The sequence below is a fragment of the Rhodnius prolixus genome, unplaced genomic scaffold (assembly GCF_049639745.1).
Source record: "Rhodnius prolixus isolate KJV_2025 unplaced genomic scaffold, Rpr scaffold_6, whole genome shotgun sequence".
Taxonomy (NCBI): domain Eukaryota; kingdom Metazoa; phylum Arthropoda; class Insecta; order Hemiptera; family Reduviidae; genus Rhodnius; species Rhodnius prolixus.
The window spans coordinates 42834071-42858297 of NW_027411634.1; the positions used below are offsets into that span (position 1 = coordinate 42834071).

At 29.0% G+C, this 24227-nt stretch overlaps 1 protein-coding gene across 10 annotated transcripts in view; it reads right to left on the reverse strand.

Annotated features, from left to right (window-relative positions):
* Positions 1-2030: 2030 nt before the first annotated feature.
* LOC141460979 (dynein beta chain, ciliary-like) overlaps positions 2031-24227 on the reverse strand; it is a 129920-nt gene continuing 107723 nt past the window's right edge. Inside the window, exons 77-86 of one of the 10 annotated variants that reach the window (XM_074141522.1) lie at positions 9286-9429; positions 8547-8684; positions 8199-8424; positions 6733-6908; positions 6409-6651; positions 5483-5665; positions 4571-4744; positions 4312-4460; positions 2892-3216; positions 2031-2237 (exon numbers count right to left, since the gene is read on the reverse strand). In XM_074141522.1, coding sequence (XP_073997623.1) covers positions 2922-3216; positions 4312-4460; positions 4571-4744; positions 5483-5665; positions 6409-6651; positions 6733-6908; positions 8199-8424; positions 8547-8684; positions 9286-9429 — 1728 coding nt within the window. In that variant the 3' untranslated portion in view covers positions 2031-2237; positions 2892-2921. The other 9 variants (XM_074141525.1, XM_074141524.1, XR_012462451.1 and 6 more) reach the window with 9 other exon arrangements.

The following is a 24227-nucleotide window of genomic DNA, read 5'->3' on the forward strand; positions in this document are numbered from 1 at the left end:
TTGTTTCTCAAAAAGCTGGTAGCATTCTGTCCATTGGAAGTTCAAGGGTGTATAGTTCAACTTAAATACCTAGTTATAAGATGCAATCTTGCCCCTTTTCATATCATTTGGATGAGAAAGCAAAATTAATAACATTTATTGCCCAGCCAAAAAGTATGTTTAATGCTGTTTTACGATCGATGTGCTATGGAAACCAGGTTTAGAGTTTCCAAACGAACGGCTATTTCGAGATTTTTTTTTTAGTACGAGTTTCCATTTCCTCCCTCCATCCATCACCCCCCCCCCCAATTACAAGATGTACTAGGAAAAATATTTGGATCCACTTATGGTGCTTACTTTGAGTCTAAATTTTAACTATAGTCTTAGGGTGATATTCTTTCTTACATGTGATGGATTCTTTATTCTTGTGGTTGGTTGCCATCAGAGTTGAACTAGAAAGAACTGATATGGATTTTAAAGTCTAGAAGTGAGCTCTTATTTTTGGCTTGGACTTTACCGAGCCAATGATGACTGTGTACGCCACTTGTGAAGGAAGATTTACATATTTTTTAACATTTTTCTTTCTGTTCACAGCTAACTTCCTTGACCTTAGATCTATTCCGATTCAGTACTTTGTCCTCTTTTTAAATTTTTCTTAAATATTACTTTTCTCATATAATTTTTTATTTGGGGTAAGCATATGTCGCCTCTACTTCAGTTCTCTGCATTGATTGAAAATAATCTAAAATGAACCCTTACAAATTTTCTAAAGTCATGGAATTTGTACTACTCGTAAATAGATAATTGCCTACAACATTATGCAGGTTTATGTACATAAGAATAAAAGGATAATTTGGTAAGGTCCGCAGTTCTGGATAATCTGGATAAGTAACACGCATTTATTGTATCTCATGTATTGTATGAATTAAATCAACCATACAAAAGGATCCCATTGATTGAAGGTGATGGATGTCACCGCTCCCCATTAAAATAATTATTTTCAAATCAAAAAGACAGTGTAAAATTTATTTTGGAATTCCTGCTAATAGCGTATACTGAACTAAGTGAATTAAAACTGTCCGGTAGGACAGTTGTATAAGGGTTGATCGTTAAAAAGTGCACGAAAAAGCGTAACTTTGAAAAACACCCAACTTTGACAATTTTTTTCTCTTTTTCTATAAAAGATAAAATTCCCAAATTTTCTTTATATATCAGGGCAAATCCTCCTTTATGACTGTAATGTTTTGCAACAACATAGATGAAATAGATTTCGAGAAAAAAGTTGCTAAAAATGAGCAAAAGCGGCATTTTTCAGAAATTGTTGTTGTTCTTGTTGTTACCTTTTTTGTAAACAACGTAGCGCCTAAACGTGCTAACCGATTTTCATAAATGAGGTGTCATTCGATTCGGAATTTTATGTAGATGTGCCTTTTGGGGGTCTCGACGCTGTACATAGAATGGGAGAGGAGTTAGCCCCCTTTATGTAAGGCCCCCTCCAAAATTATTATTACTAATTACTCTGTAAATCTTGGCCCGAGTTAGATAAAATTTGGTAGGATGATGGGGTTAGGGCTCCTCTACGTAACATGAAAGCGACGATCTGCTCTTACACCTGTTAAGGGGAAGTATAGCAATAATTTCAAATTATCGTCATGTGAACCGATTTTTATGAATGAAGTGTCATTGGAATGGAAATTTCGTACAGATTTGCACTTTAAAAGTCTCGACGCTATGCCTCATAAGGAGGGGAGTTTGCCCCACGCAAGTAAAGCCCACTCTAAAAGTATTATTACTATTATTTCTGTAACACTTAGTCCGGTTTGATAAAGTTTAGCACGAAGAAGTGGTAAAAGCTTCCATACGTGACTCTAAAGTGCTACTATGCTTTTACACCTACTAAGAGGAAAATACAAAAGATACTGGTCTCAAAATATTTTCAGCGGCAGCTGCACAAAGTGATCAAACTTAATTTATTTACAGAAATAAATCTTATTCCAGTAATTTTCTCTTATTTGAGTTTTTTATTTTAAGAAAATACAACAAACCAATTTTTTTTTTTTAAATAATATATTTTCAGTCAAAAAAATGATCAATCTACATTCTGATGTGGAAATTTGATTAGGGCAATAAATATTTTAAAATTCTCATATGATGTAAAATTACAAAAAAGAATATGAAGAAGACGTATACATCATGACAACTTATTTTCTTGTAATTAAAACCATTTGATTCTTCTTTTTTTTAAATTGATCATACTCCTGTGAACAATAATATCCTAGATAAATTACTGGACACATTTAATTTTTTTAAATTACGGTAATGAATATATAATTAACTAGTTGAAGGAAATAAAACCTAGAAGATTGGTCAACATCTTGAGACGGAATTTTTTTCCGGTTATCGAAGTTTATACAATGTAAGTCACGACTTTAGTGCTCCATTGTAGAACAGAAAATATTGGCCATTCAGTCTTGGTCTGTTAGCCTTTTTCAGCAATTTATACAATAAAAGCCTCTTTCATAGAGTTTGCATCTTTATAAATGTGGAGAAAATCAAAAGGGAGTACACATTACTAATAAATTTTAGAATGATTAATTAGAAAGTAAGGCAATGAAATCTTCACCTAATTGGTAATTTAATGTTTATCAATTGGTGTAATTAATTAGCTATGGCTCTTCCTCCAGAGAGATAAGATCAGTTTCACTGGGAAAAAGTCTGAAGCTTTAAAACATTACAAAATGGTCGCTTTCTCGAAATTGGCGATGAATAGGTCCATACTTTTTATGAACTTCTTTGACACAAACGAGCTGTGGAACCATTTTTTTTTTTTCTACGACCAGTTTTGACTGATCTTGAGTAAATATTTATTTAATTTAGGCGGATGTTTAAATAAAATGCGAAAAAATACTTACTGACAGGCTGGCTAGTCGCTTATTTAGGATTCACACGCTTAACAACAGTCCTACACCTCGAAGTACCCATTTGTACGGTTTATCTCTAGACTTCAAATGAAAACTTTGTACATATGTAGGCCCTCGCATTCTTGTCTTATACACCGGACATTCATATGTACCACGCAGATCCTGTTTATCTTGGGTAATCGCTTTTACAAAGATCACTGGCATTAATGGGAACAACTCTTTCAGACGAGCTTCGGCTATTGAATTTGCGGCTATATCCCATCGAGCGCCTTCCATGTACAGGTTGCATATGTTTGTCCCCTCTTTTGGCGAAGTGCTAAAATTTGAAAGAAAGAAAAAAAAAAAAAGGTTTTCATTTCTATTTTCAAGTTCCACTAGGGGGCGGGTGTATGAAAATTTTGATATCGAGTTTTTACCGCAAATTTAGGTTATGAGGAATCCTGGATCAAACTTTATATTTCGCTTCGGCTCCCCCGTGGGATTTAGGAAATGTTTTTTTTTATGTTTGAGATTTTCTTTATACTTAGAACTTTTATTTGAAACCTTTTTCAGGAAATTCGATTAAGGCCATTTTTACATTATGTAAAGTTGTATCACTAAGGTTGTAAGTGCTATTAAGAAGGGTTACATTGTATTTAAAATTACTCAACCGTAGCAGCACTCCAGCAAAGTGGATTTTACAGTTTAATTTTCCAAAAGCTGACCCAGACGATTTTCCCTAATATTCTTATAGAGATTACATTTTCCTTTACACTTACTATTTTTAGTATAACGGTAATGTCTATTTTTTTCGGGCTTTATGTCCGAGTACCGATTAGGAGTCGCGCAGGGAGAAGGTTCATTCTTTACTTAATTATCTCATTTAACATAATCAAATCCAACACCTTTAAAGCAGGAATTAAACCCAGTACCACAATATAAGTTAGCTTAGGCCACGCCTCTAGTCAAGCACGCCTACTTTGTAGGACAGTGCTGGAAACGTGTTGGAGTAAGGCTTCCTTTTCTACAGTGTATCGTGCCTTTTTACATACATACAAATCTTAGTAAGATTGTAATAGTATTACTTCAGATAATCTCAACAAATTAATTACAAATCTTGCTGAAAAATGGAAAGGATTTGTAATATAAAGTAGCGCCATCTATATTTTAGCTAACCTCTTGTATAAGTTTCTTGGAAGGTTATATGTAATAAAAGGTAACGCTTCGTCTTTTACAAAAAGTATAATTTTAGTAATGTAAAAATGTTCCTAAAAATCGGAGTTAGCGAAAAATGATAGGTTAGGACGCCTATTTGCACAGTTTCAAAATAATGCTGATATTGATCATCAATAACGTCAAAAGTAATGACATAACATCCATTAACGTCCTCTTTGAGTATTTGAGTACCAGAGAGATAAGATTGAATACTTACACCTGTTCTCGAGATTTCTGTTTAAGAACCTCATAATGTAAACACATCTTGTCCAACGGCCATTCATTTTTTCGAGCAGTCATCTGCATGATTGCAGTGAGAAAAGAGTTTGGGTTGAATAGACCTCCAAGCCATACGGCTGTAGGTAACTAAAATATTAAGTTTACTGTAAATGTCTTGCATCCATTATTATTAATTAATATTTAACATATTAATTTTGAACAGATTTGAAAGGAATTTATTTTTATTTTTTTTTTACCCTGAATGTACTAGTCCAACTATCGAGTTCTCCGATTCTCATCTCTAAATCTCCATACCATGATGTTAAACCAAGTTGTGAAGGATATGCTTTGACGGCCCAAGTGGATGGTACTACGTCCAGGACTAAACTTTCTTGTAATTTTTCCATTTCACTAGTAATTGTCAGTTCTCCCTGAAAGTGAACTGTATAAGTCGAAAACGGTTGAGAGGAGGCAATCAATATATCCATCTAAGAAAAGCAAATCAGGTGTGCTTTCCTTTCCACCAACCTCAAAGTCAAGAGTAAGGAATTTTCTTCAAATTCTAAATTTCAAAAAGAATTTAATTTTCAGTAATACTAATAAGCGAGTAAAAGTGTACATTATATGTATGGACTTTATATTATCTGAATGAGTAAATAACACTTACGAAATGGGAATCCATCCCCGTATCTCCGCCAGAACTAGCCTTAAGCTAATTTTCCTAGAAAGAGTGTTTTAAATAAACGATACATGTGGATAGATGCATACATATATGCAGATAATGTTCGCAAAGTAAATTTCATGTCAAGAAAAAAAAAGTCATTTTCGAGAAGTGAAAAGTGAATATAGTAAAATGATTCTTCTGGTAATTGAATTTTCTTTCAACCCTCTTTTTTAAGATATTATCGATACATTTTATCATCATTAACAACAAAAAAAGATAAGCATGTAGAACCGTACATTTTGTCAAAATGGCACATTAGAGAAAAGCCAAAATAATCTTACACTTTTCCAGGAAAAATATTCCAAAAAAAGAAGAGTAATAGACGTCGTCAGTGCAATGAACAAAATAGATATTTCCGGCGCAAACTGGCAAACGGTCGCAACTCTTCCTCTTACCAATGATAAGAGGAAGTATTAAAAAAAAACTTCCACTTTTTTAAGCCTACCTTTAAACCCAGCATCAATTCATTTAATGATCTCCTCATTTCAGAAGTTAACATATTCATGCGTTCACATTCCTGCAAGGCCACTATATTGAAGGGAGTTCTTTCTTCCATTCTGGTCAACAGTACAGCCAGTTTGAAATCATGTGATGCCACTTTTAATATAGTATCAATCATAGTGATAACCTAAAACGATTTTTATCAAAATTTTAACTGCATAAATCTATAAGTTTTTTTTACCGACAGATTTTTTAAATGAAAACGAATGTATGAAATGCAAGAGTTGCCTCCGAATTTGGAAAGAACATGCAAATGAAAATAGGGATTTTTTCCAGGGGGATGCCTCTACAATAAAATTATAGCTAAGTAAAAGTTGCAGTGTTATATTTTTTAATTATTTCTAACGTAGCCCTTAATTATTAAAAAAAAAAAAAAATATCCGCTGGGAGAATGTCTCTTATCTCTGCAATAGTTATTTGTGAGACTAGGGTGGAATACATTGCGTCTCAAGCAAAAGGCACTTTTGGTCCATTACTAGAAATACTCCCTCCTCCATTTACTGTAAACTGCTAATAAGTACCCCCCTTTGTATCTCTGTTGTAAACAAATATTTATTATTCTTCAATAACCAACAAAAATTACGCAAAATGATAATGGTAAAGTCAGTAGATGTGAAGTAAGTTACTTTTCAAAAAGAAGAAAAAGAAAAAAGTAAATATACAACTCCCTCTTCACTCTAAGCAAAAATCATTGAGAAAGCGATGATAAGCTCGAAACTAGGTTTTAATGGTGAACTCATTTGATATTTACTTAATGTGAGTTATTTTGTAATGTTCAACTCCCATTTGTCATGATTCTTGTTTAATATGTTGAAGATTAGACAGATAAAAAGTTTTAGTAAAGGTTTCTAATAATTTCAGTTTGTTTACCTGTTCGTCCCTGGAGGTGCCACCTTGAGCCGCTTCACCAGCCCCTCTCGGCTGTAACTCTTTTAATGTTTTGAATAGATTTTCTACCTGAGTAGTAAGAAAGCCAATTTCTGCATTGAGATGTAAACCATACAAGAGTGGACTTTCTGGCGGTAACAGAGCGTCTATATAAGTATGGTAACCTTCGTAGTCTGAGTTGGGCGGTGACGCAAAGCCTGGGGCCAGTTCTAATGTTCCTTCGATCTGTATTTATTTATCAGTTTCAATGTTAATAAATGGATTTGAATATATTTCCAATAAAAAGAAGTACGGCAATTCAGTTACCAGTTTGGGCTCCAGATAGACTTCTAAAAATGTTCTGCACAATCTTCTATCTCTATCATCAGTAATATGTCCTCCATACATAATCTCTCCAAATAAATACCTCAAATCTACCCAAGGAATGCTGGGATTGTTCTCAAGATAGTTCAAAAGAACCATTACGCTGATGGTCAAATCGCCTAAATTATAGACAAGTTTTGTAATGTAAATATACTTTCAGCAATAATAAAATTAAAGTTTGATCCATACACTTACAAATATTAATCATTAAGTAGTCCGGACAGTTGTCTAAAGGTTTTATATTTATACTAGCTGTACCCGTTCACACGTTGCTGTGTTTGAACAAAAAGGCAGTTTTGATACCTCAAACATAATTTCCACACATACATTTTTATATATATAGAAGATAATCAAATTACAAATATTACATAACTAGCTGTACCCGTTCACACGTTGCTATGTTTGAACATCACCCAGTCATTTTATTTTATCCATTTTTCCAATAATTACACTTGGATGAAGACTGTAATTGTAAAGGGGATTGTAATTGAAACCACATAAATTCAAATCAGAATGTATCGTTCGACTTGTCTGTGTCCTGCGAATTCGATTCCTTTGCTGCCTTGCTTGCCTCTGTTCACTCGTTTCTAAAGACCGAGCAAGAGCAGTGTGAACTCGATCTCTTTCTTGCCTTGCTTGCCTCTGTTCACTCGTTTCCGAAGCTCGTTCTTCTCTTCTCCTTTTTGTTTGATTTGTAGATCGACCAATGGCACTTCGCTTTGGTGGCATAATTGTGGGGTTAAATAAAACGTATTTCCAATTATTTTCTTCAGCTGGATATCAATAATATTTTTATTTATTCACGTATTAATAATTTGCAAAAAACTGTTTTTCATGGTTACACTTTTAACAAATATTACTAATTAAATTATTTTGATATTTTTGGGATATTTGTTCGGGAGCACCTAGGGCCCCAACTCTGATTTAAAAAAAAAATTGCAAAAACCTTCCCGGGGATATACCTAATAATTTCCCAAATTTTCACAGCGATTGGATGTATGGTTTTTGAATCTATCGAGTACAAACAGACAGACACACATTCATTTTTATATACGTATATAGATACGATTTATAACTATTAAAACAAATAATTAAAATATATTATGAAACTTTCAGGTGAGGTTATCGTCCAATTGCCAAATTATGCATTGTGAAATTATTGTCGTACTGTAAAATCTTTTTTGTTAATATTAATAGCAATATAAGTGATTTAAAGAAAAGAAGCTATTAATGTGAATTTATTAGCAATAAGCCTGCGTCATGGTAGTACCATATGCACGAATTTCACGCGATGGCATTTATTTAGTCAGTTTTTACCATGGAATTCTAATGAAATTAGAAAATTACCGAATTCAATTTCGATTTAATTAAAGTATAATACATAGAATAGCATTCGCAGATATACTCACCAACATTGAAAGGATAACTCCTATTCCAGCCTTGAGGACCGAACTTCCTTCTTTCCGCCACAACAGCATGGAAATAGCACAGTGAAAACAATATAGCCTTGAATTCAATTTCTTTAGTGCATATATCTAAGGTCGATTGATCGAAATTATCCAAAGCTTTGTGTAAATTTGCCATCATGCCCGTTGGCGGTTCGTTAGTGATCTTAATGGACGATTCAAGTACTCCCTATCATTTATACATTGAATAAATTGAATGTTTACATCCACAGAGTAAAATAAATAAATACATTCACAGAGTAAAATTACAAGCACATTAAGAATTATTTACAAATATTAATATATAGTTACCTGTGGAATAACACAAAGTTGCGGGTCTGGAGAAGGTTCACTGCTTAGAAACAGCCGAAAATTGTTATGAGGATTTTCCTGAGCCTTTTCCATTTTCTTGTCTAATTCAGGTAACCAATTAGCCACCAGGTGAATATTCTACATTTGCAGAAATTTTCCAAATTATATTCTTAGATAAGTGTTTTCTTTTTATTTTTTAAACAAATGATTTTTAAGTAAATTGGAAGCTGGCTTTATATATTTTTTTAGTTTAATTTTTGAGCTAATATAATAAGCTGCGTTTCGTTTCGGTAATTAGAGGTTCATTCTCCCTAAAACTTTGCGAATAAATTCTACAACAACAAGAGATTACCGACCTGGTCAATACTGCATTGTGCATTGTGAAATTATTGTCACTAATAATCTTGGAAACGAAATGGCAAGGCTCAGGTTCAATTATGGAGATACACTTATGCTATGCGATTTCACAGATTAGAAAGGTCGGATTTACTACTCCACTAAGTGAAGGTACTCCAGGCCTGGAGAAAAAGAAATTCTAAAAATAGCAAGTTACAGTACAAAGAGCTGGCAATCAATGATAACCACTTCCACAGTGTATTGCACCTTTCCTTTCTTAAAACGGTGGTGAACTATGAAGACATTCGATCTGAGGTGTAACAAAATAGAAAGACCACTTTAAACATAATTGATTATTATCAATTTATTCTTATTAACATTATAATATAAGTTGAATGTATACCTGTAAGATCACCCAGTGTCCGTATCTAGCACCATATTCTATTGCATGCTCTGCCACACTTTCTTGACCCTGTCCTAAAGACACATTATGGAAATTTTTCTTGTCCGTTGTGAAACCCAACTTCCTACCAAGTGACTCCACATCCTGTTATATATATATATTACATAAAATTAGATCGAATCAACAGATTCCTGGCTCGATAGATTTTTACTAAAATTTACACGATTATGGACAATAGTAGTCTTCATATACAGGTAAAATATAAACAAAATGTATCGAGTAGTTTACGAGATATTTGAAGTTAAAGTTTTCACATTGTAAAACGAAAGCAAACTTTAACACTAAATATCTCGATTTCTGCTCAATAGATTTTTACTAAAATTTACACGATTATGGACAATAGTAGTCTCCGTATACAGGCAAAATATAATGAAAATCTATCAAGTAGTTTTCGAGATATTTGAAGTTAAAGTTTTCACTTTGTAAAACGAAAGCAAATTTTAACACTAAATATCTCGATTTCTGCTCGATAGATCTGTTCTAAAATTTATACTATTATAGACAATAGTAGTCTTCATATACAGGTAAAATATAAACAAAATGTATCGAGTAGTTTACGAGATATTTGAAGTTAAAGTTTTCACATTGTAAAACGAAAGCAAACTTTAACACTAAATATCTCGATTTCTGCTCGATAGATCTGTTCTAAAATTTATACTATTATAGACAATAGTAGTCTTCATATACAGGTAAAATATAAACAAAATGTATCGAGTAGTTTACGAGATATTTGAAGTTAAAGTTTTCACATTGTAAAACGAAAGCAAACTTTAACACTAAATATCTCGATTTCTGCTCAATAGATTTTTACTAAACTTTACACGATTATGGACAATATTAGTCTTCATATACAGGTAAAATATAAACAAAATGTATCGAGTAGTTTACAAGATATTTGAAGTTAAAGTTTTCACTTTGTAAAACGAAAACAAACTTTAACACTAAATATCTCGATTTCTACTCGATAGATTTGTTCTAAAATTTATACTATTATAGACAATAGTAGTCTTCATATACAGGTAAAATATAAACAAAATGTATCGAGTAGTTTACGAGATATTTGAAGTTAAAGTTTTCACTTTGTAAAACGAAAGCAAACTTTAACACTAAATATCTCGATTTCTGCTCAATAGATTTTTACTAAAATTTACACAATTATGGACAATAGTAGTCTTCGAATACAGGTAAAATATAAACCAAATCTATCGAGTAGTTTACGAGATATTTGAAGTTAAAGTTTTCACTTTGTAAAACGAAAGCAAACATTAACACTAAATATCTCGATTTCTGCTCAATAGATTTTTACTAAAATTTACACAATTATGGACAATAGTAGTCTTCATATACAGGTAAAATATAAACAAAATGTATCGAGTAGTTTACGAGATATTTAAAGTTAAAATTTTCACTTTGTAAAACGAAAGCAAACTTTAACACTAAATATCTCGATTTCTGCTCAATAGATTTTTACTAAAATTTACACGATTATGGACAATAGTAGTCTTCATATACAGGTAAAATATAAACAAAATGTATCGAGTAGTTTACGAGATATTTGAAGTTAAAGTTTTCACATTGTAAAACGAAAGCAAACTTTAACACTAAATATCTCGATTTCTGCTCAATAGATTTTTACTAAAATTTACACGATTATGGACAATAGTAGTCTTCATATACAGGTAAAATATAAACAAAGTGTATCGAGTAGTTTACAAGATATTTGAAGTTAAAGTTTTCACTTTGTAAAACGAAAACAAACTTTAACACTAAATATCTCGATTTCTACTAGATAGATTTGTTCTAAAATTTATACTATTATAGACAATAGTAGTCTTCATATACAGGTAAAATATAAACAAAATGTATCGAGTAGTTTACGAGATATTTGAAGTTAAAGTTTTCACTTTGTAAAACGAAAGCAAACTTTAACACTAAATATCTCGATTTCTGCTCAATAGATTTTTACTAAAATTTACACGATTATGGACAATAGTAGTCTTCGAATACAGGTAAAATATAAACCAAATCTATCGAGTAGTTTACGAGATATTTGAAGTTAAAATTTTCACTTTGTAAAACGAAAGCAAACTTTAACACTAAATATCTCGATTTCTGCTCAATAGATTTTTACTAAAATTTACACGATTATGGACAACAGTAGTCTTCATATACAGGTAAAATATAAACAAAATGTATCGAGTAGTTTACAAGATATTTGAAGTTAAAGTTTTCACTTTGTAAAACGAAAGCAAACTTTAACACTAAATATCTCGTTTTCTGCTCGATAGATTTGTTCTAAAATTTATACTATTATAGACAATAGTAGTCTTCATATACAGGTAAAATATAAACAAAATGTATCGAGTAGTTTACGAGATATTTGAAGTTAAAGTTTTCACTTTGTAAAACGAAAGCAAATTTTAACAATAAATATCTCGATTTCTGCTCAATAGATTTTTACTAAAATTTACACGATTATGGACAATAGTAGTCTTCGAACACAGGTAAAATATAAACAAAATGTATCGAGTAGTTTACGAGATATTTGAAGTTAAAGTTTTCACTTTGTAAAACGAAAGCAAACTTTAACACTAAATATCTCGATTTCTGCTCAATAGATTTTTACTAAAATTTACACGATTATGGACAATAGTAGTCTTCATATACAGGTAAAATATAAACAAAATGTATCGGGTAGTTTACGAGATATTTGAAGTTAAAATTTTCACTTTGTAAAACGAAAGCAAACTTTAACACTAAATATCTCGATTTCTGCTCAATAGATTTTTACTAAAATTTACACGATTATGGACAATAGTAGTCTTCATATTCAGGTAAAATATAAACAAAATGTATCGAGTAGTTTACGAGATATTTGAAGTTAAAGTTTCACATTGTAAAACGAAAGCAAACTTTAACACTAAATATCTCGATTTCTGCTCAATAGATTTTTACTAAAATTTACACGATTATGGACAATAGTAGTCTCCGTATACAGGCAAAATATAATGAAAATCTATCGAGTAGTTTTCGAGATATTTGAAGTTAAAGTTTTCACTTTGTAAAACGAAAGCAAATTTTAACACTAAATATCTCGATTTCTGCTCGATAGATTTGTTCTAAAATTTATACTATTATAGACAATAGTAGTCTTCATATACAGGTAAAATATAAACAAAATGTATCGAGTAGTTTACAAGATATTTGAAGTTAAAGATTTCACTTTGTAAAACGAAAGCAAACTTTAACACTAAATATCTCGATTTCTGCTCGATAGATTTGTTCTAAAATTTATACTATTATAGACAATAATAGTCTTCATATACAGGTAAAATATAAACAAAATGTATCGAGTAGTTTACGAGATATTTGAAGTTAAAGTTTTCACATTGTAAAACGAAAGCAAACTTTAACACTAAATATCTCGATTTCTGCTCAATAGATTTTTACTAAACTTTACACGATTATGGACAATATTAGTCTTCATATACAGGTAAAATATAAACAAAATGTATCGAGTAGTTTACAAGATATTTGAAGTTAAAGTTTTCACTTTGTAAAACGAAAACAAACTTTAACACTAAATATCTCGATTTCTACTCGATAGATTTGTTCTAAAATTTATACTATTATAGACAATAATAGTCTTCATATACAGGTAAAATATAAACAAAATGTATCGAGTAGTTTACGAGATATTTGAAGTTAAAGTTTTCACTTTGTAAAACGAAAGCAAACTTTAACACTAAATATCTCGATTTCTGCTCAATAGATTTTTACTAAAATTTACACAATTATGGACAATAGTAGTCTTCGAATACAGGTAAAATATAAACCAAATCTATCGAGTAGTTTACGAGATATTTGAAGTTAAAGTTTTCACTTTGTAAAACGAAAGCAAACTTTAACACTAAATATCTCGATTTCTGCTCAATAGATTTTTACTAAAATTTACACAATTATGGACAATAGTAGTCTTCATATACAGGTAAAATATAAACAAAATGTATCGAGTAGTTTACGAGATATTTAAAGTTAAAATTTTCACTTTGTAAAACGAAAGCAAACTTTAACACTAAATATCTCGATTTCTGCTCAATAGATTTTTACTAAAATTTACACGATTATGGACAATAGTAGTCTTCATATACAGGTAAAATATAAACAAAATGTATCGAGTAGTTTACGAGATATTTGAAGTTAAAGTTTTCACATTGTAAAACGAAAGCAAACTTTAACACTAAATATCTCGATTTCTGCTCAATAGATTTTTACTAAAATTTACACGATTATGGACAATAGTAGTCTTCATATACAGGTAAAATATAAACAAAGTGTATCGAGTAGTTTACAAGATATTTGAAGTTAAAGTTTTCACTTTGTAAAACGAAAACAAACTTTAACACTAAATATCTCGATTTCTACTAGATAGATTTGTTCTAAAATTTATACTATTATAGACAATAGTAGTCTTCATATACAGGTAAAATATAAACAAAATGTATCGAGTAGTTTACGAGATATTTGAAGTTAAAGTTTTCACTTTGTAAAACGAAAGCAAACTTTAACACTAAATATCTCGATTTCTGCTCAATAGATTTTTACTAAAATTTACACGATTATGGACAATAGTAGTCTTCGAATACAGGTAAAATATAAACCAAATCTATCGAGTAGTTTACGAGATATTTGAAGTTAAAATTTTCACTTTGTAAAACGAAAGCAAACTTTAACACTAAATATCTCGATTTCTGCTCAATAGATTTTTACTAAAATTTACACGATTATGGACAACAGTAGTCTTCATATACAGGTAAAATATAAACAAAATGTATCGAGTAGTTTACAAGATATTTGAAGTTAAAGTTTTCACTTTGTAAAACGAAAGCAAACTTTAACACTAAATATCTCGTTTTCTGCTCGATAGATTTGTTCTAAAATTTATACTATTATAGACAATAGTAGTCTTCATATACAGGTAAAATATAAACAAAATGTATCGAGTAGTTTACGAGATATTTGAAGTTAAAGTTTTCACTTTGTAAAACGAAAGCAAATTTTAACAATAAATATCTCGATTTCTGCTCAATAGATTTTTACTAAAATTTACACGATTATGGACAATAGTAGTCTTCGAATACAGGTAAAATATAAACAAAATGTATCGAGTAGTTTACGAGATATTTGAAGTTAAAGTTTTCACTTTGTAAAACGAAAGCAAACTTTAACACTAAATATCTCGATTTCTGCTCAATAGATTTTTACTAAAATTTACACGATTATGGACAATAGTAGTCTTCATATACAGGTAAAATATAAACAAAATGTATCGAGTAGTTTACGAGATATTTGAAGTTAAAGTTTTCACATTGTAAAACGAAAGCAAACTTTAACACTAAATATCTCGATTTCTGCTCAATAGATTTTTACTAAAATTTACACGATTATGGACAATAGTAGTCTCCGTATACAGGCAAAATATAATGAAAATCTATCGAGTAGTTTTCGAGATATTTGAAGTTAAAGTTTTCACTTTGTAAAACGAAAGCAAATTTTAACACTAAATATCTCGATTTCTGCTCGATAGATTTGTTCTAAAATTTATACTATTATAGACAATAGTAGTCTTCATATACAGGTAAAATATAAACAAAATGTATCGAGTAGTTTACAAGATATTTGAAGTTAAAGATTTCACTTTGTAAAACGAAAGCAAACTTTAACACTAAATATCTCGATTTCTGCTCGATAGATTTGTTCTAAAATTTATACTATTATAGACAATAGTAGTCTTCATATACAGGTAAAATATAAACAAAATGTATCGAGTAGTTTACGAGATATTTGAAGTTAAAGTTTTCACATTGTAAAACGAAAGCAAACTTTAACACTAAATATCTCGATTTCTGCTCAATAGATTTTTACTAAAATTTACACGATTATGGACAATAGTAGTCTTCATATACTGGTAAAATATAAACAAAATGTATCGAGTAGTTTACAAGATATTTGAAGTTAAAGTTTTCACTTTGTAAAACGAAAACAAACTTTAACACTAAATATCTCGATTTCTACTCGATAGATTTGTTCTAAAATTTATACTATTATAGACAATAGTAGTCTTCATATACAGGTAAAATATAAACAAAATGTATCGAGTAGTTTACGAGATATTTGAAGTTAAAATTTTCACTTTGTAAAACGAAAGCAAACTTTAACACTAAATATCTCGTTTTCTGCTCGATAGATTTGTTCTAAAATTTATACTATTATAGACAATAGTAGTCTTCATATACAGGTAAAATATAAACAAAATGTATCGAGTAGTTTACGAGATATTTGAAGTTAAAGTTTTCACTTTGTAAAACGAAAGCAAACTTTAACACTAAATATCTCGATTTCTGCTCGATAGATTTGTTCTAAAATTTATACTATTATAGACAATAGTAGTCTTCATATACAGGTAAAATATAAACAAAATGTATCGAGTAGTTTACGAGATATTTGAAGTTAAAGTTTTCACTTTGTAAAACGAAAGCAAACTTTAACACTAAATATCTCGATTTCTGCTCAATAGATTTTTACTAAAATTTACACGATTATGGACAATAGTAGTCTTCATATACTGGTAAAATATAAACAAAATGTATCGAGTAGTTTACAAGATATTTGAAGTTAAAGTTTTCACTTTGTAAAACGAAAACAAACTTTAACACTAAATATCTCGATTTCTACTCGATAGATTTGTTCTAAAATTTATACTATTATAGACAATAGTAGTCTTCATATACAGGTAAAATATAAACAAAATGTATCGAGTAGTTTACGAGATATTTGAAGTTAAAGTTTTCACTTTGTAAAACGAAAGCAAACTTTAACACTAAATATCTCGATTTCTGCTCAATAGATTTTTACTAAAATTTACACGATTATGGACAATAGTAGTCTTCATATACTGGTAAAATATAAACAAAATGTATCGAGTAGTTTACAAGATATTTGAAGTTAAAGTTTTCACTTTGTAAAACGAAAACAAACTTTAACACTAAATATCTCGATTTCTACTCGATAGATTTGTTCTAAAATTTATACTATTATAGACAATAGTAGTCTTCATATACAGGTAAAATATAAACAAAATGTATCGAGTAGTTTACGAGATATTTGAAGTTAAAGTTTTCACTTTGTAAAACGAAAGCAAACTTTAACACTAAATATCTCGATTTCTGCTCGATAGATTTGTTCTAAAATTTATACTATTATAGACAATAGTAGTCTTCATATACAGGTAAAATATAAACAAAATGTATCGAGTAGTTTACGAGATATTTGAAGTTAAAGTTTTCACTTTGTAAAACGAAAGCAAACTTTAACACTAAATATCTCGATTTCTGCTCAATAGATTTTTACTAAAATTTACACGATTATGGACAATAGTAGTCTTCATATACTGGTAAAATATAAACAAAATGTATCGAGTAGTTTACAAGATATTTGAAGTTAAAGTTTTCACTTTGTAAAACGAAAACAAACTTTAACACTAAATATCTCGATTTCTACTCGATAGATTTGTTCTAAAATTTATACTATTATAGACAATAGTAGTCTTCATATACAGGTAAAATATAAACAAAATGTATTGAGTAGTTTACGAGATATTTGAAGTTAAAGTTTTCACTTTGTAAAACGAAAGCAAACTTTAACACTAAATATCTCGATTTCTGCTCAATAGATTTTTACTAAAATTTACACGATTATGGGCAATAGTAGTCTTCGAATACAGGTAAAATATAAACCAAATCTATCGAGTAGTTTACGAGATATTTGAAGTTAAAATTTTCACTTTGTAAAACGAAAGCAAACTTTAACACTAAATATCTCGTTTTCTGCTCGATAGATTTGTTCTAAAATTTATACTATTATAGACAATAGTAGTCTTCATATACAGGTAAAATATAAACAAAATGTATCGAGTAGTTTACGAGATATTTGAAGTTAAAGTTTTCACTTTGTAAAACGAAAGCAAACTTTAACACTAAATATCTCGATTTCTGCTCAATAGATTTTTACTAAAATTTACACGATTATGGACAATAGTAGTCTTCGAATACAGGTAAAATATAAACCAAATCTATCGAGTAGTTTACGAGATATTTGAAGTTAAAATTTTCACTTTGTAAAACGAAAGCAAATTTTAACACTAAATATCTCGATTTCTGCTCAATAGATTTTTACTAAAATTTACACGATTATGGACAATAGTAGTCTTCATATACAGGTAAAACATAAACAAAATGTATCGAGTAGTTTACAAGATATTTAAGTTAAAGTTTTCACTTTGTAAAACGAAAGCAAACTTTAACACTAAATATCTCGTTTTCTGCTCGATAGATTTGTTCTAAAATTTATACTATTATAGACAATAGTAGTCTTCATATACAGGTAAAATATAAACAAAATGTATCGAGTAGTTTACGAGATATTTGAAGTTAAAGTTTTCACATTGTAAAACGAAAGCAAACTTTAACACTAAATATCTCGATTTCTGCTCAATAGATTTTTACTAAAATTTACACGATTATGGACAATAGTAGTCTTCATATACAGGTAAAATATAAACAAAATGTATCGAGTAGTTTACAAGATATTTGAAGTTAAAGTTTTCACTTTGTAAAACGAAAACAAACTTTAACACTAAATATCTCGATTTCTACTCGATAGATTTGTTCTAAAATTTATACTATTATAGACAATAGTAGTCTTCATATACAGGTAAAATATAAACAAAATGTATCGAGTAGTTTACGAGATATTTGAAGTTAAAGTTTTCACTTTGTAAAACGAAAGCAAACTTTAACACTAAATATCTCGATTTCTGCTCAATAGATTTTTACTAAAATTTACACGATTATGGACAATAGTAGTCTTCATATACAGGTAAAATATAAACAAAATGTATCGAGTAGTTTACGAGATATTTGAAGTTAAAGTTTTCACTTTGTAAAACGAAAGCAAACTTTAACACTAAATATCTCGATTTCTGCTCAATAGATTTTTACTAAAATTTACACGATTATGGACAATAGTAGTCTTCATATACAGGTAAAATATAAACAAAATGTATCGAGTAGTTTACGAGATATTTGAAGTTAAAATTTTCACTTTGTAAAACGAAAGCAAACTTTAACACTAAATATCTCGATTTCTGCTCGATAGATTTGTTCTAAAATTTATACTATTATAGACAATAGTAGTCTTCATATACAGGTAAAATATAAACAAAATGTATCGAGTAGTTTACGAGATATTTGAAGTTAAAGTTTTCACTTTGTAAAACGAAAGCAAACTTTAACACTAAATATCTCGATTTCTGCTCAATAGATTTTTACTAAAATTTACACGATTATGGACAATAGTAGTCTTCGAATACAGGTAAAATATAAACCAAATCTATCGAGTAGTTTACGAGATATTTGAAGTTAAAATTTTCACTTTGTAAAACGAAAGCAAACATTAACACTAAATATCTCGATTTCTGCTCAATAGATTTTTATTAAAATTTACACGATTATAGACAATAGTAGTCTTCATATACAGGTAAAACATAAACAAAATGTATCGAGTAGTTTACAAGATATTTGAAGTTAAAGTTTTCACTTTGTAAAACGAAAGCAAACTTTAACACTAAATATCTCGTTTTCTGCTCGATAGATTTGTTCAAAAATTTATACTATTATGGACAATAGTAGTCTTCATATACAGGTAAAATATAAACAAAATGTATCGAGTAGTTTACGAGATATTTGAAGTTAAAGTTTTCACATTGTAAAACGAAAGCAAACTTTAACACTAAATATCTCGATTTCTGCTCAATAGATTTTTACTAAAATTTACACGATTATGGACAATAGTAGTCTTCATATACAGGTAAAATATAAACAAAATGTATCGAGTAGTTTACGAGATATTTGAAGTTAAAGTTTTCACTTTGTAAAACGAAAACAAACTTTAACACTAAATATCTCGATTTCTACTCGATAGAATTGTTCTAAAATTTATACTATTATAGACAATAGTAGTCTTCATATACAGGTAAAATATAAACAAAATGTATCGAGTAGTTTACGAGATATTTGAAGTTAAAGTTTTCACTTTGTAAAACGAAAGCAAACTTTAACACTAAATATCTCGATTTCTGCTCAATAGATTTTTACTAAAATTTACACGATTATGGACAATAGTAGTCTTCATATACAGGTAAAATATAAACAAAATGTATCGAGTAGTTTACGAGATATTTGAAGTTAAAATTTTCACTTTGTAAAACGAAAGCAAACTTTAACACTAAATATCTTGATTTCTGCTCAATAGATTTTTACTAAAATTTACACTATTATGGACAATAGTAGTCTTCATATACAGGTAAAATATAAACAAAATGTATCGAGTAGTTTACAAGATATTTGAAGTTAAAGTTTTCACTTTGTAAAACGAAAGCAAACTTTAACACTAAATATCTCGTTTTCTGCTCGATAGATTTGTTCTAAAATTTATACTATTATAGACAATAGTAGTCTTCATATACAGGTAAAATATAAACAAAATGTATCGAGTAGTTTACGAGATATTTGAAGTTAAAGTTTTCACTTTGTAAAACGAAAGCAAACTTTAACACTAAATATCTCGTTTTCTGCTCGATAGATTTGTTCTAAAATTTATACTATTATAGACAATAGTAGTCTTCATATACAGGTAAAATATAAACAAAATGTATCGAGTAGTTTACGAGATATTTGAAGTTAAAGTTTTCACTTTGTAAAACGAAAGCAAACTTTAACACTAAATATCTCGATTTCTGCTCAATAGATTTTTACTAAAATTTACACGATTATGGACAATAGTAGTCTTCATATACAGGTAAAATATAAACAAAATGTATCGAGTAGTTTACGAGATATTTGAAGCTAAAGTTTTCACTTTGTAAAACGAAAGCAAACTTTAACACTAAATATCTCGATTTCTGCTCAATAGATTTTTACTAAAATTTACACGATTATGGACAATAGTAGTCTTCATATACAGGTAAAATATAAACAAAATGTATCGAGTAGTTTACGAGATATTTGAAGTTAAAATTTTCACTTTGTAAAACGAAAGCAAACTTTAACACTAAATATCTCGATTTCTGCTCGATAGATTTGTTCTAAAATTTATACTATTATAGACAATAGTAGTCTTCATATACAGGTAAAATATAAACAAAATGTATGGAGTAGTTTACGAGATATTTGAAGTTAAAGTTTTCACTTTGTAAAACGAAAGCAAACTTTAACACTAAATATCTCGATTTCTGCTCAATAGATTTTTACTAAAATTTACACGATTATGGACAATAGTAGTCTTCGAATACAGGTAAAATATAAACCAAATCTATCGAGTAGTTTACGAGATATTTGAAGTTAAAATTTTCACTTTGTAAAACGAAAGCAAACTTTAACACTAAATATCTCGATTTCTGCTCAATAGATTTTTATTAAAATTTACACGATTATAGACAATAGTAGTCTTCATATACAGGTAAAACATAAACAAAATGTATCGAGTAGTTTACAAGATATTTGAAGTTAAAGTTTTCACTTTGTAAAACGAAAGCAAACTTTAACACTAAATATCTCGTTTTCTGCTCGATAGATTTGTTCAAAAATTTATACTATTATGGACAATAGTAGTCTTCATATACAGGTAAAATATAAACAAAATGTATCGAGTAGTTTACGAGATATTTGAAGTTAAAGTTTTCACATTGTAAAACGAAAGCAAACTTTAACACTAAATATCTCGATTTCTGCTCAATAGATTTTTACTAAAATTTACACGATTATGGACAATAGTAGTCTTCATATACAGGTAAAATATAAACAAAATGTATCGAGTAGTTTACGAGATATTTGAAGTTAAAGTTTTCACTTTGTAAAACGAAAGCAAACTTTAACACTAAATATCTCGTTTTCTGCTCGATAGATTTGTTCTAAAATTTATACTATTATAGACAATAGTAGTCTTCATATACAGGTAAAATATAAACAAAATGTATCGAGTAGTTTACGAGATATTTGAAGTTAAAGTTTTCACTTTGTAAAACGAAAGCAAACTTTAACACTAAATATCTCGATTTCTGCTCAATAGATTTTTACTAAAATTTACACGATTATGGACAATAGTAGTCTTCATATACAGGTAAAATATAAACAAAATTTATCGAGTAGTTTACGAGATATTTGAAGTTAAAGTTTTCACTTTGTAAAACGAAAGCAAACTTTAACACTAAATATCTCGATTTCTGCTCAATAGATTTTTACTAAAATTTACACGATTATGGACAATAGTAGTCTTCATATACAGGTAAAATATAAACAAAATGTATCGAGTAGTTTACGAGATATTTGAAGTTAAAATTTTCACTTTGTAAAACGAAAGCAAACTTTAACACTAAATATCTCGATTTCTGCTCGATAGATTTGTTCTAAAATTTATACTATTATAGACAATAGTAGTCTTCATATACAGGTAAAATATAAACAAAATGTATCGAGTAGTTTACGAGATATTTGAAGTTAAAGTTTTCACTTTGTAAAACGAAAGCAAACTTTAACACTAAATATCTCGATTTCTGCTCAATAGATTTTTACTAAAATTTACACGATTATGGACAATAGTAGTCTTCGAATACAGGTAAAATATAAACCAAATCTATCGAGTAGTTTACGAGATATTTGAAGTTAAAATTTTCACTTTGTAAAACGAAAGCAAACTTTAACACTAAATATCTCGATTTCTGCTCAATAGATTTTTATTAAAATTTACACGATTATAGACAATAGTAGTCTTCATATACAGGTAAAACATAAACAAAATGTATCGAGTAGTTTACAAGATATTTGAAGTTAAAGTTTTCACTTTGTAAAACGAAAGCAAACTTTAACACTAAATATCTCGTTTTCTGCTCGATAGATTTGTTCAAAAATTTATACTATTATGGACAATAGTAGTCTTCATATACAGGTAAAATATAAACAAAATGTATCGAGTAGTTTACGAGATATTTGAAGTTAAAGTTTTCACATTGTAAAACGAAAGCAAACTTTAACACTAAATATCTCGATTTCTGCTCAATAGATTTTTACTAAAATTTACACGATTATGGACAATAGTAGTCTTCATATACAGGTAAAATATAAACAAAATGTATCGAGTAGTTTACGAGATATTTGAAGTTAAAGTTTTCACTTTGTAAAACGAAAACAAACTTTAACACTAAATATCTCGATTTCTACTCGATAGATTTGTTCTAAAATTTATACTATTATAGACAATAGTAGTCTTCATATACAGGTAAAATATAAACAAAATGTATCGAGTAGTTTACGAGATATTTGAAGTTAAAGTTTTCACTTTGTAAAACGAAAGCAAACTTTAACACTAAATATCTCGATTTCTGCTCAATAGATTTTTACTAAAATTTACACGATTATGGACAATAGTAGTCTTCATATACTGGTAAAATATAAACAAAATGTATCGAGTAGTTTACAAGATATTTGAAGTTAAAGTTTTCACTTTGTAAAACGAAAACAAACTTTAACACTAAATATCTCGATTTCTACTCGATAGATTTGTTCTAAAATTTATACTATTATAGACAATAGTAGTCTTCATATACAGGTAAAATATAAACAAAATGTATCGAGTAGTTTACGAGATATTTGAAGTTAAAGTTTTCACTTTGTAAAACGAAAGCAAACTTTAACACTAAATATCTCGATTTCTGCTCAATAGATTTTTACTAAAATTTACACGATTATGGACAATAGTAGTCTTCGAATACAGGTAAAATATAAACCAAATCTATCGAGTAGTTTACGAGATATTTGAAGTTAAAATTTTCACTTTGTAAAACGAAAGCAAACTTTAACACTAAATATCTCGTTTTCTGCTCGATAGATTTGTTCTAAAATTTATACTATTATAGACAATAGTAGTCTTCATATACAGGTAAAATATAAACAAAATGTATCGAGTAGTTTACGAGATATTTGAAGTTAAAGTTTTCACTTTGTAAAACGAAAGCAAACTTTAACACTAAATATCTCGATTTCTGCTCAATAGATTTTTACTAAAATTTACACGATTATGGACAATAGTAGTCTTCATATACAGGTAAAATATAAACAAAATGTATCGAGTAGTTTACGAGATATTTGAAGTTAAAATTTTCACTTTGTAAAACGAAAGCAAACTTTAACACTAAATATCTCGATTTCTGCTCAATAGATTTTTACTAAAATTCACACGATTATGGACAATAGTAGTCTTCATATACAGGTAAAATAAAAACAAAATGTATCGAGTAGTTTACAAGATATTTGAAGTTAAAGTTTTCACTTTGTAAAACGAAAACAAACTTTAACACTAAATATCTCGATTTCTACTCGATAGATTTGTTCTAAAATTTATACTATTATAGACAATAGTAGTCTTCATATACAGGTAAAATATAAACAAAATGTATCGAGTAGTTTACGAGATATTTGAAGTTAAAGTTTTCACTTTGTAAAACGAAAGCAAACTTTAACACTAAATATCTCGATTTCTGCTCAATAGATTTTTACTAAAATTTACACGATTATGGACAATAGTAGTCTTCGAATACAGGTAAAATATAAACCAAATCTATCGAGTAGTTTACGAGATATTTGAAGTTAAAATTTTCACTTTGTAAAACGAAAGCAAATTTTAACACTAAATATCTCGATTTCTGCTCAATAGATTTTTACTAAAATTTACACGATTATGGACAATAGTAGTCTTCATATACAGGTAAA